General features: G+C 43.6%; 6 protein-coding genes across 19 annotated transcripts in view; 3 read left to right on the top strand and 3 right to left on the bottom strand.

Moving 5' to 3' along the window:
* Positions 1-1519, bottom strand: part of LOC128256438 (myocyte-specific enhancer factor 2) — a 47414-nt gene extending 45895 nt beyond the window's left edge. For 8 of the 12 annotated variants that reach the window (XM_052986810.1, XM_052986808.1, XM_052986803.1 and 5 more), the window contains exon 1: positions 819-1518. The gene's annotated coding sequence lies outside the window, so the exon portion shown is untranslated. Of the gene's footprint in view, positions 1-818 lie in introns of all 12 variants that reach the window. The other 4 variants (XM_052986807.1, XM_052986805.1, XM_052986806.1 and 1 more) reach the window with 2 other exon arrangements.
* Positions 1520-1952: 433 nt separating this feature from the next.
* LOC128256452 (uncharacterized) lies at positions 1953-2513 on the bottom strand. The gene is made up of 2 exons (XM_052986829.1): positions 2209-2513; positions 1953-2155 (listed from the first exon to the last, which is right to left on the bottom strand). The coding sequence occupies exons 1-2, from the start codon at positions 2438-2440 to the stop codon at positions 1989-1991; spliced, it is 399 nt and encodes a 132-aa protein (XP_052842789.1). The 5' UTR covers positions 2441-2513; the 3' UTR covers positions 1953-1988.
* A 651-nt stretch (positions 2514-3164) lies between these two features.
* Positions 3165-6813, top strand: LOC128256440 (peptidyl-alpha-hydroxyglycine alpha-amidating lyase 1). Of its 3 annotated transcripts, none has more exons than XM_052986813.1 (6): positions 3165-3461; positions 3668-3845; positions 3906-4146; positions 4561-5060; positions 5205-5708; positions 6174-6813. In XM_052986813.1, the coding sequence occupies exons 1-6, from the start codon at positions 3333-3335 to the stop codon at positions 6341-6343; spliced, it is 1722 nt and encodes a 573-aa protein (XP_052842773.1). In that variant the 5' UTR covers positions 3165-3332; the 3' UTR covers positions 6344-6813. The 3 variants fall into 3 exon arrangements, with proteins under 3 accessions (XP_052842773.1, XP_052842771.1, XP_052842772.1); XM_052986811.1 differs by having other exon boundaries at positions 3166-3461; positions 5205-5639; XM_052986812.1 differs by lacking the exon at positions 6174-6813 and adding an exon at positions 6056-6099 and having other exon boundaries at positions 3167-3461; positions 5205-5639.
* A 144-nt stretch (positions 6814-6957) lies between these two features.
* On the bottom strand, positions 6958-8232 carry LOC128256450 (prenylated Rab acceptor protein 1). The gene is made up of 3 exons (XM_052986827.1): positions 7775-8232; positions 7512-7718; positions 6958-7444 (listed from the first exon to the last, which is right to left on the bottom strand). The coding sequence occupies exons 1-3, from the start codon at positions 7855-7857 to the stop codon at positions 7153-7155; spliced, it is 582 nt and encodes a 193-aa protein (XP_052842787.1). The 5' UTR covers positions 7858-8232; the 3' UTR covers positions 6958-7152.
* A 414-nt stretch (positions 8233-8646) lies between these two features.
* Positions 8647-10528, top strand: LOC128256449 (eukaryotic translation initiation factor 3 subunit J). Its single transcript, XM_052986826.1, has 6 exons — positions 8647-8910; positions 9099-9190; positions 9397-9510; positions 9571-9862; positions 9929-10065; positions 10127-10528. The coding sequence occupies exons 1-6, from the start codon at positions 8895-8897 to the stop codon at positions 10187-10189; spliced, it is 714 nt and encodes a 237-aa protein (XP_052842786.1). The 5' UTR covers positions 8647-8894; the 3' UTR covers positions 10190-10528.
* Positions 10529-11007: 479 nt separating this feature from the next.
* LOC128256443 (WD repeat-containing protein 89) lies at positions 11008-12464 on the top strand. Its single transcript, XM_052986818.1, has 3 exons — positions 11008-11104; positions 11161-12124; positions 12180-12464. The coding sequence occupies exons 1-3, from the start codon at positions 11077-11079 to the stop codon at positions 12418-12420; spliced, it is 1233 nt and encodes a 410-aa protein (XP_052842778.1). The 5' UTR covers positions 11008-11076; the 3' UTR covers positions 12421-12464.
* The last annotated feature ends 204 nt before the right edge of the window (positions 12465-12668 follow it).

The raw sequence follows: 12668 nt of genomic DNA on the forward strand, positions 1-12668 counted from the left end.
TTTTCGAGGAAATAAGACAAATCATGTTCAAACTTAAAGATCGTGACAAGGCAACATCGATTCATGAACCAAAGATTTTCCAGACACAGTGGAAACTTTGCATTAAACATTTAGCATGCAAATAAACAATTATAATAAATTATCGAAAAAAAACCCAGTTACCCGAGCAGTTATTTTGTAATAGCATTTCGTTGGGTTTTTCTCACCCGCACGAACACAATGAAAATATGTGAGGTAATAATTAAGCTCGTTTTGTACAGTGTAAGTGGGGGAGGCAACGTCCGCCTCTTAATTCTTTTTCCTTTTCTTGTGACTCTCTTTAGTCTGCCCCTCAATTGTCGCTTCGTTGAGAGAGGGACAAATAAGAGGTAAGTAGAGAGGAACAGCCACTTAATTCTATGCTGCATTTGGATAAACTGATCTGATATGCAAAACAATACTATTAAGAGGGAAATTCGGTTTTGGACTCTATAACAAAACCATACTAGTATGACGTATTGAGTAGCTCGATTCTACACCATTTCTTATCATTTTGGTAATTCCAGCACCTGCGCACATAAGATGGATTACTAAACTGATAAGAAAAGCGAGGACTCGAATTTCTCCGCTTCCCAATGGTTTTTTATGTTTATGTTTAATAATGATCATCATTTCATATCAATGTTTCTTTCTGTATGGAAAAAAGAGATGTAAGAGTACTCTCAACCCAACTTTAGATGACCAATAATACGGCAATCAACTTTGGATCTAACATTACAAGAAGTGCAACCGTAGAAGAGGAAGAAGTAGCTGAAACAGAAAGGCTAAATTCAACTTACAGTCGCAAGTTCAAGGCCAAGTGGCACTCTCTGGCACTGGCGCTCTCTCCTTCTCTCACGCTCTGCGTGGGGCTTTTTGCTCTCTACTCTCTGGGAGTCTTGTTGTTGTGTTACATGTAAAAGAACTTTCGTTTTCCGCCTGCAAGGATTGGGGTGGGGGGTTGGGTGGGCGATGTGGCCCACATGCAACCACCGTTGGCTCTCGTCTGTTGTTGTTTTTCGTTCGTTTTCGCACTCCTCTTTGCTATTTTTGTTGTTGTTTTCTGGTGTTCGCCAAACAGGAGCGACTTTTGTAAATTAATTAACAACACTCGCACACTCACTCCCCACACACGCACACACACTGGCGTTCATCATGCGAGCGCGCGCTTCGAGATAAGCAAAGCAATTTATTTGCACTAAAATTTACTTTTGCGCGCTGAGCGAATGTGGGCGAGGGGGTGTAAAGGGGGCCAACGGGAGAGGAGAACTCACCACACACACACACTCACGCGACCGACGTAAGAGCGCACGTTTTTGCCAGTTTTTGGGGAATATATAATGTCAGCGGTACTTCGATCTGTTATATAGCTAGTTCCCGATTAAGAGTATCGTTTCGAAATCAATGCGATCGATTCAAAGTCTGATCGGTTCAATCTGGCGGAGCCTGCGACGAGACAAGTCAACAACGACGGAGCGCTACAACAAATGTGCTGCGGGAGCTTTGCGCGGATAGGTCACACTTGGGGACAGTGCGGTCACACCTAGCGATGGCAAGGTACCGATACATCGGATGGGGCCTTCTTTGCGAAACATTTTTGGCGCGAAAATAAAAATAAATGGTTGTCCCTAGACCTAATCTTGTTTCTATTATTAAACACAAACCAAACGAACATTAACTCAGTATCTTAGGCACATAATTAATAATATTTAATTTGATTGAATTCAGCACAGCCATTTTAAAATTAATGATGGTCCATTACAATGATTTGAAAAAACAAATTAAACCGTTTTCGTAGACTGAACATTTTTACGGGTTTATTCTTTTAAAATAATAAAGCAACACAATTACTGGGGGTTTTTTTTTCAGTTACCCCATACATTTTTTCCGTCTCCTCATACGGTCTCACTGCAGAACCAAAACAAAACAACAGGTTTTGTTTAGTAATAACTTTACTTAAGTAACTATTTTCACAGCAATGGTAGATTAGCTTTAAGCGCATCGAACTCCTTCTTTTCCAGGGGCTTTAGATGGGTGCCCAAGAAGGGTGACTTGAACTCTAAATCGCGGTGTTTATTGACCAGCACTTTTTGGTCTGAGTAAATCATGTTAATTTGCTGCTCAATCTGCTGTTGATCTGCGGCGAATCATAGTTAGTACAATGAATAAGTAGAGAAAGCAGTTACTCACCTTTCTTGAGCAGATCCAAGGCCTTTTGCCGCTCCATTTTGACCAGCATGCTGCCAATTGTGATCCAAACTTTCTTGTCCTCAGACTTTTCCATCAGACGCATTGCTTCCCGTGTTTCCTGGCGCCTTTTATCCATCACCATCAGTTCCTGTTTGTTGGCCATAATCTTGTCGGCCAACTCCTCGGTCTTTGTTATTATTTCGATGCTTTTATTTAGCTCCGTTTGTGACATTTTGGAGGAGTTCAAAAAAACCGTTCCGAACACGGAAGTAAACAAAATATTGTCAGTGTGCGACTTTCAAATACACTAACGCCTTAAGCTCAGCTGTTTCATGAGGGGCGCAGGTCGGAGAAGTAAAAGAGGGTAACTAGTTAATATTTTACAAAATTTACTTGGTCTTTAAATTTTTTTTATTTAAAATTTAGGTTTATAAGTTCTTTATAATAATAAAGCGTTTTAATTTTGTCCCAATATATATTAATAAATTATCATACACAATTTTTTTATAGTTTATTACCATCCAATAAAAAGTAACTTAGTGAACGTAAGATATAGTGCATTCACCATGTATCATAAACATTCAGCAGAATCAGTGTTCAGTGATCATGTTGTTCTGCTGAATACCCCCATTGATTTATTTATAATTCAGGTATATTAGTTTTTATTTAATATATACCTACTGCAAAATGAAATTTGGAATACATTAACTTCTATTGTTATTCCTGATATTCCATTCTGAATAACATATCTAGGCTCCTACACTCGATAATATTTAATGCATATATTATTTGTCCCTTAATTTTTTTTAAGTATAAGTATAAAATATCAATATTTAAGTACAATTGTTTAAAGTTTTTTATCATTCTATGAGAATGTTTCTCAGGGATAAAAGACGTGGTACATTATCTATGTGTACTATATATACTATATGGTCACACTGTAGAACACAAAAATTGCAAAGTGTCAAACCCCCATTGAAGTCTATGGTACCTGCGCCGCTGTTTCCATCACATCTCAACCGCAAGCAAAGATGGCCGCGTCATAAGTAGTTTTGTAGTTCCGAGACGAGACGTTTGTTTACGAGCGCAATCACACCGGACTGGATATCCGGCTGAAGCTATATATGTACATTCACAGGGATTCCAAAGCAATGCATTCCACCGACAGCCCCAAATGCCTGGGCCACAAATCCCTGGCAATCTGTTGCCTGCTCCTCCATCTCTTCCTCTTCCCACAGCCAGCGGCATCGCAGGTAAATCACAGATTATAACCAAGAGTTCATTAGGGCCATTAGGGCTTCTTGACCCAAACAAACATATGTTTGCAATGTGTGCACAGATGTTTGGCATATTGATTTTACTGCAGTGTGTACTTCGAGTGTGTGCGTGGGTGCTGGTGCTCCGTGGCATTTATTTTTCCCCACCTGGGCTAATCTTAATCTAAAAACCATTTTTGCAGACTCAAAGTTCGCCACGTTATCTGCAGAATGGGGATAACGACAACAACAACAACGATCGCCTGCATCAGATTCTCAAGGGATCGGGACCAGTATCGAGTGTCACGCAGCTCAATTGGCCACAGCCGCCCAAACAGTCGATTACCGACGTCAAGACTGAGCTGGCCAAACTGAACAGCAGTGAGTGAGGCATCCCCAAAAATTTAAATACCATATTATAAACTTTAATCCCATTTTCAGCATACCTTTACCAAAACGCCTGGCCGGCGAACAACGTGAAGCTGGGAGCAGTCACAGCCGTGAGCTTCGACAAGGCCGGCAACGTGGTGATCTTCCACCGTGTAGACCGCATCTGGGGACAGACCACCTTCGACAACAGGAACGAGTTCCAGGAGCGATACCGTGGTCCCATCAGGGAGAGCACGATCCTGGCGCTGGAGCCCGCAACGGGCAAAGTGCAATACGACTGGGGCAAGAACTTGTAAGAAAGTACATATAATAACCGTCTTTAACAACTTGTCGAAGTCTTAGTTCATCCAAGTGCTCAGTTTTGTAAAACAGAAACTAATTTATACCCATGAAAGATTATTTTTAAAAGTACAAGTTTTTATTGAACCCAATAATAGGCGTTACATTGTAATTAGCACTATCACATTCGTGATCACATTTTTTGTTTACTTGAACTTTGATTTGTGTTCATAGGCAGGAATAATATTTTCGAGATTGTCTGTAAAAAAGCAATGACATTATTGTAAATTTGAATGGTAATAGTCAAACCTTTATACTCATTTAAATTCATAGAATTACTTTAAATTAATATAAATTGTAAAGGAAAGAAAGTAACATTTTATTAAGATGATAAATCCTTACTAACAAAATATTATTTCACACACAGCTTCTACATGCCGCATGGCTTGACCGTGGACCCCGAGGAAAACGTTTGGCTGACGGACGTGGCCATGCACCAGGTCTTCAAGTTTCCGCCTCGTGGAGGCGATGGCAAGCCACTGCTTACTCTAGGCGAGGCCTTTAAGCCAGGCTCAGGCCGGAAGTTCTGCAAGCCCACCTCAGTGGCGGTGCTGGACAACGGCGACTTCTTCGTGGCGGATGGATACTGCAATGCCCGCATTCTCAAGTACTCGCGTGCGGGCGACCTAATCCTCTTCTGGGGACAGAACACCTTCGCCGGCGTGTCCTACGACGTGGCGCCACAGAACTTCTTTGCCATCCCTCACGCCCTGACCCTCGTTCCGGAGCTGGGTCTGCTCTGTGCGGCGGATAGGGAGAACGGGCGGGTGCAGTGCTTCTTGTCCAGCAACGGCTCCTTCCACTCACAGTACCACAGCCAGCTGATAGGGGACCGCCTGTTTAGTATGGCCTACACCCCGGCAGCGGGTGAGTGGATCAATCTTCTCCTGATATCGGTTTTTATGAGGTGTCACAAGAATCTTACGACAATTTGACGGCCCTTCCAAAATCCGTGAATTTTCGAGATCAGTTTACTATCTTACCCCTTAAAATATCCCTTTTCCGCTACAGGTGGGCAGCTGGTCATTGTGAACGGACCCACTGCCGAGTTGGGCATACATCCCGAGCACTACAACGAGGTCCACGGCTTCGTGCTGAACATGCGCAGCAAGCAGCTGGTGTCCAAGTTCGGGCCCAATAACCTGCAGTTCCAGAATCCTCACGACGTGGCCGTCACAGCCGACGGCAACGAGATCTACGTAGCCGAGCTGAATCCCATGCGCATCCACAAGTTCGTGCACAGATCGCTGGCCAAGCCGATGTCCTTGTCGGCCACCAAGGATCCCGGCAACAGCGCACTGAGTAAGACTGTGGGGGAGGAGCAGGCGCCGTCGACAACGGTGCATCATCCCAGTGGCAAGGCCATCCTCGTGGCCTCGCTGATGCTGCTCTTCGCCGGCTCCACCTTTGCGTTGGCCCTACTCTTCGCCCGACGGAGGAAACGAGGTAACCAAGCGATCAGCTCCGCTCCGCCCAGCGACCTGGTCTACCGCAAGCTGACCGCTTCCAACCAGAGTCTGTGCTGATCTGATCCTCAGTGCTAGCCCCTCACTCAATGTCCTGTGTTGTGCTGTCCTTTACACTTTTAGTTACCTGTATTTATAAGTTTGAACTGGCCTACACTTAAGTTTACCTTTGAATCTCCGTCCACATTCCCGTTTTGCTTTGGGTTCGTACTTTATTATTTACAATTAAATTTAAATGTGTTCTGTATTCCTTTGAAAATATATTTTTGTAACTAAATTTATATCGCACTTAGTTTTCCATATTATACAAACCCTTTATTAAAAATACACAAGTGTAACTAAACAATTTACATTTCTATTTAAGTGTCTCCTGTTTTCGTTTTCGGTTTGTTCCAGTGCACGCCAGATCACAGATCTATGCATGAATTCAAAAAAAGGATATAGGATATATCAGTATTTTAGTGAACCCCAAGGCAATCGTTAGTTAACATCCAATCTCCAACATATCCCACAGGTTGCCTGCCATTCGGAGCTCGCAGTCGACGCCATGCGTGGGAGAAGAGTGAGGGCTTTAAGCTGGGCGGACTGCTCGATCGAGACCGCAATGGCTTCGAGAAGCTGGACCAGCAGGCCAGTGACGAGGAGCAGGAGACGACGACGCTGGCCAGCGCCCAGTTTGCCTAGGCGAAGGACCAAGACTTACGCAAGCTAACGAAGCATTCCTAGTTCTAACTACCTGTACCTCATGGAACTACCGACTTAGTTGTACTCGAGCTATGTGTGACATTTAGTTGTGATTTTAGTTTTTGTTTTAAAGGGGTGCATTCCGCAGAAAATTCCGATTGTGGAGTAGATATTTTTGAATATACAAAAGGGGATATATGTTAAGTAACATTTTTAAAGTTTCCTTAAAGTGCGTTAGGTTTTAAAAAACACCAACCAGTTCTTTTTGGTATTTTATAATGTTTGGATTTCCAAAGGTACATATATACAAATATGTAAATCCATTAGCTCTTATCCAAACTCCACAGACTTTAGTCGTTGACCTTTTTCTCTTTGTACATTAATGTTTAAAAAGTAATGAATTATTATTTTAGGAAAAACAAGAGCCTAAAAATGTAGTCTTTTTATAAATGTTTTATTGACCCGATCATGAGCTCGAAAATATCTGAGATATAGGTCCATCCATTTTTAATTTGTAATAATTGATAGATTTAAATCGAAATTCTCTGCCGAATGCTCCTCATCTATTGACTTAGACTGCGATTGATTTGCCAAATGGAATATAGTCTTATGAATCTGTCATAGTTTGTGTACTTTGTTTATTCAATGTCTGCGGCTAAAACTTAACTAGAATCCGTTATAAATAGTTTATATTGCGTGTTGATTGTATCGACTAATAAGGCCCCATAGTGGCGAATATGTCTGCACCTCGTCCTCGCCGCGGATTGTCCAGATCCCAGAAGACCAATACTTCAGCTTCTGGCTGGCAATCAGACAACCTGGGCAAGGAATCCCTCGTTCTCCTCGGTCACGATAGCATCGATGTTGTAGAAGATGGCATGCATTGCAATCACAAAGCAGGAGGCGCCCAGTGTCCAAAAAAGAATGGAGCCCGCGCCCACCAGAAAGAGCACGGGCGCAGTGGCCAAGTTGAGGGCGATTATCTGTTGATTGGGCGTCAGCTGGTGGCCCACCACTGTGATGTTGCTGTTGCGCACCCGCAGTTTGTGGCAACCAAAGGCAGCGGCCAAGATGACCAGCAGAATGCAGGGCGCCGTGATGCTGGAGGGGATTTACAAGGTATGTAGGTTAGATAGGTAGCTCAAGCTGGGTTCTTTAGATCACTCACAGGCAGTAGATCATCAGGACGAAGAATATGAAGACGTAGTTGGCCTGGAAGTAGGAGAGATTCCGCAGGATTCGGTTGTTCAGGCGCTGCATGCTGACGGCCGACTTGAAGTTGTTGATGTTGAAGAAGACAATCCAAGGTCGCAGGGAGTTGCGCACCATTTGGAAGATCTGCAGCGGCGATGGCAGGTTGGACAGGCTGGGCAAACTGTGTGGGGAAATGATATGTTAGATCAGATGCCTCCAGGGTTGTAGGTCACTCACCTTTGAAGGTCCACGGAGAACCTGCCTCCCGATGGCGGTGGCGGCTGCATGTTTCCGGATAGATTTCCGCTGGTTTGGGCCATTTCGAGCGCGCTTTTTCAACCTTTCGTTAGCTCTTTCCCCAGTGACACGTCTTCGCTGCAATTTGCGACTATTCTTCTACCAAGTGTGGGCGTTCTACAAGTGTTGGTATCTTCGATTTCGTTCCACTTGGTTCGAGAATTGTTTTTCGGATGCTGCGGCGTTTGGGGAGCGACGGGCACTTTCCCGGACCCAATTCTACATGGAGGTGGGGCCACACACAAGACTGCTTCTGATGTTGCTATCACAATTTACTCTTAATTTGCTATGACATTGTTTTTTCTGGTAAACAGTATACAAAGTTTTAAAAAATCTGATGTGGCAGATAATTCTAGGATTGCCGTGATAGAAAGTGTGACCAGGCTTGTTTGTGTGCAAATCGACTAGAACATAACACTGAAAAAAATGTAATAGTCTGAACATTGGTAAAATATGTAAAAACATGTAAATATCTAAACAAAAAAATTTTATCTATAATTTTGGAAGCTTAAATATTATATTATATTTTTTCTGTTGAAATGTCAAATGTTGTTCTACGTAATTGAAGTAATTATACTTACTTTAATAATTATATAACACCTGATAAATTTTATATATAGTTAGTTAATGTTTGAAACTAGGTATATTTAATGAAAATGTTTGACGTCTCAAGTATTCAACGGTAAGACAGACTATAGCTTGACAGTTTTATTGGTATGAGACAGCCAGCTTCAAATAATTCGTTGTTGACAAAATATGTGCGTTCAAAACACTCAAAAACAGTTGATAAAGTTAGTTTTCGTTTTTAATTTACAATACAGAGAAAATATCGTTGGCTGCCATTCATAAGTGCATTATGAATATTCGATAGCAACTGTCTATCGGCAGCTTTGTTTCTTCATTTTCCCAGCACCTGCAGTTTGGTCACACTACAAGTATTCTGCAGATTTGGTTGGTTTTGGAAAATTTCCGAAATCGCTGCGAGGCTGGAAACGAAGTGGATTCAAGCACAAACCTATCCAAAAGCACAAATCCCTCAAATATATAGGAATCCGGAGATATGGCCGACGACTGGGGTGAGTTTCCTGGGGCGGGGGAGGTGCGTCATCTTCGGCGGACAATAAACGTGGTCGCCGTCGTTGTTGTTGTTGTTGGAGTGCCATGCAACCAGCCTTGATGCTTATTTTTAGCCCCTGCCAACTAACCGTATTCGAAACCCCTGTAATTTTCAGATTTAACTGTGATTCATCTTGTAATATTTCAGAATCCGCAGCAGACAGTGAAGTGGTCATACGACCTAATGCAGCCGCCAGCGTAAACAAGTGGGAGGGCGAGGACGAAGACGAGGATATCAAGGTGGGGCCACTGAAAACCAAACAAAACCTAAACCGAAACCCAAAAGCATTGCTGTATGCGGATGTAGTCAACCGCACAACAACAACAACAAATGCCCGGAGCCATAACTTGTTTTCGTGCACTCTCGGTTTCACTTTCATTTCGATGTACACGTGTGCACTTTCGGAGCAGACTCAACTTAATCTCTTGCATTTTCCCACCCACAGGACAGCTGGGAGGATGAGGAGGAGAAGAAGGACGAGGAGAAGCCAACGAAAACAGAAGCCCCAGCCAAGCCAAAGCCGAGCAAGGCGCTAAAAGCCAAACTGGAGCAGCAGGCGGTAGGATATTGCCAAACCAAACTTCCCAGACTATTTTATGATCATGATCTCCCACTATAGCGCCTCGAGGAAGAGGCGGAAGCGGAACGACTGGCCAACCTCTCGCCCGAGGAGAAGCTGGCCGAGAAACTGCGCCTGCAAAAAATCCAGGAGGCCTCCGATCTCAAGCACGCCCAGGATGCCTTTGGCGTGACGAGTACGAGCGATGGTGGCCTGGAGGCATTCAACCCGGAGAGCAAAGAGGAGTTTAAAGAGTTCGGTGCCACGCTCAGTTGGAAGGTTTCCCAGTACCGCGAATCGGAGCACTTTCCCCAATTCGTTGAGGACCTGGTGCGCAGCCTATGCGTGAACCGTGAGTGATCATCTAGCTTATGCCTAGACAAGCCTCTAATCAGATCTGATTTTCCGCCTTATCAAGTGAGCGCCGCTGACATCAAGAAGGTCAAGATGAACGTGGAGATCTTGCACTCGGAAAAGCTCAAGCTGGAGAAGGCCAATGCCAAGAAGCCCGCTGGCAAGGGCAAGGGCAAGGTCACGTTGCGCACCGAGAACGACGTAATTCCTTGGATCCTCTTTAATAGCAAATAGATAACTAAATCAACACATTCTTTTGCAGGACATTGATGGCTATCAAAAGTACGGAAATGACTTCACCGAAGATTATGACGACTTCATGTGAATAGGATCTATATTGTAGCCCGCATATATCTAATTATTGAATACATAGTTGCTTGTTGAAGAGTTCTTCTTGTTAGAGATGCTGCGCAGGAAATTGAGTCCTTTGTTGAATATAATAGCAGAACCTATATAAATATGTACATATATATTTATATGACCATACAGAACACAAAAAAAAACAGTCAAGTCAGGCAATCAAGAAACCTCAACGAACACGCAAATCCAATACCAAACCGAATAAATACTTAGGCAGCTGACTGCGTATGTCGTATTCGGAATGGCTTCTTGTGAAATTAACTTTTGTATAAAGAATAAAACTACAGAACGATATTAAACGGTAGATGCCAATCTCTTATTTCGTGATTACCTGGGAAGTTGTATGGTTTTATTTAACTGATGCATTATCAGCATTGCTTTATTTGAAATAATTAATATTCATTTAAATTTTTAACTTTACCTTCATTTGAGCTAACTTTATAAACATATATCTAAATTTCTTGAGTATATTTTGAGTTTTAATTTATTTTGAGCAAATTCAAATTACAAAATTCCCGCCCAAATTCAAGTGATGTTTTTTGATGGGCAAGAAGAAGCATTACAAGCAATGTTGTTTGGTTAAAAAGTATAGAGAATTAATAGCTAAATAAATAATGCGCCCTTAAAGTAATAGTAAACCAATTTACTTTGCTGTTAACTAATTTTATTTATTAAAAAAAAATATATATAAATATTATTTGCCATTTAACTGCTTAATCTTACTCACTGCCTCATCTTTTAAACATTCTCATTTTAAAAAAATTTAGCTATCATTGAATTAGCTCTAAACTAGCTAGTTGCCCATCGCTGGCGTTATTCGATACACGTGCGGAGGAATCAACAACAGCCAAAATGAGTGATTTTAACAAGTATTGCAAAGGTTTAACTATATTTTAAGCCTAAAAATGCGGACTACTAAATCCCTGTCCCTTGCAGAAGCTGCCCTCGAGGAGCTGCCCAGTTCGGAGGACGAGGAAGACATCGGCGACGAGGACACCTGTAGCGCCCAGGATTTGGCCGCCCAATTCCAGCTGCAGTACAAGCCTCAGGACGAGTGCAGCGTTTCCTTGCAACGTGACTATGTGCTTAGCCTGTCCGCCGACCAGGGATTCAATCGCGTTGCCGTCGGATTGTCCAGTTCCGCGGTGCACATCTACAATCTGGATGCTGGATCGGGAAAGCTTTCCAACTTCAGCTTCCTGCCGCCCACGGAGTCGAATGCAGTGAGCATTTGTGGCGTCCGCTTCCTCGACGAGGGACCGCACAACATCCTCGTGGGCACCACCGACGGCTATGTGCGCCTCTACGATCTGCGACTGAAGGGCGAACAGGCCAGGTTCAAATACACCCAGCATCTGTCGGTGGCTCCGGTGCCCAAGTCGATATCCTGCTTCGACAGGAACGCCAACGGACGGATCGTCTGTTGTGGCACCAACCAGTTTCACAGCAACGTCTTCCTGGTGTTCTACGACGTCCGGGAGCGACGGCAGATGGGCGTGTACTGCGACAGCCACGAGGACGACATCACCTCGGTGCGGTTCCATGCCCAGAATCCGGATATCCTGGCCACGGGTAGTGTGGATGGCCTCATCAACGTCTTCAATGTCCAGGAGGCGGACGAGGATGAGGCCCTGCTCAACACCTTCAACACAGAGAGCAGCGTTGCCCGTCTGCAGTGGCACAGGAATGTCTACGACAAGGACATCATATCCTGCATCACGACCACCGGCGATTTCAAGAGCTACGAGAGCGAGGAGGGCGACGAGGCGTGCTCCTTTGAGCGGCCGGATGTCACGGCGGCCATAAGGCGCAAAAACGCATCAAACTTCAACTTGATCGGTGCCCACAACCAGGAGGACGGAGAAGTCTTCCTGCTGGCGGGCACGAATTTCAACAAGGGGTGAGTTTTTTTTACTTGCTTTTGACAAATATCACACTAACTTTCCTTCTCTTAGGGAGATCCTGCGCTCCGTGAGCGTTACCACCAAAAATACCCTACAGCCACTGGCCAATTTTCAGGGCAACAAGCAGATCGTGAGGGAGAGTCTGTACGATTCCAAGCGAAGATTATTGATAACGGGCGGCGAGTCCGGCATTGTCACGGTTTGGTCGCAAGAGTCTAGTGGAAGCACCGTCGTCGGTGACAAGCTGAAGGTCAAAAAGGAGAAGAAGTCTCGCAAGCAGGCGCCATATTAATGTATTTGTTTTAAATAAAAGTTTACTGAATTAAGTATTTCAAATTTTGTGTTAAAGTCTGGCAGCTCTGGTGATCGGCCTGACAAAAGGTGGCTGTCATAAAACTATCTTGCTGCGACTACGTAATAACGTAACGAAGTGTGTTACCAAAGTGTTGCATACTTTGTGGTACTGACTTTGCCTCTACTGTAGAATGTATGTAACTTGCATGTATAATTTAATTTGAATTTATTTTAAGTAGTTTTGCA

Source organism: Drosophila gunungcola (genome assembly GCF_025200985.1).
Source record: "Drosophila gunungcola strain Sukarami chromosome 2R unlocalized genomic scaffold, Dgunungcola_SK_2 000020F, whole genome shotgun sequence".
NCBI classification, from domain to species: domain Eukaryota; kingdom Metazoa; phylum Arthropoda; class Insecta; order Diptera; family Drosophilidae; genus Drosophila; species Drosophila gunungcola.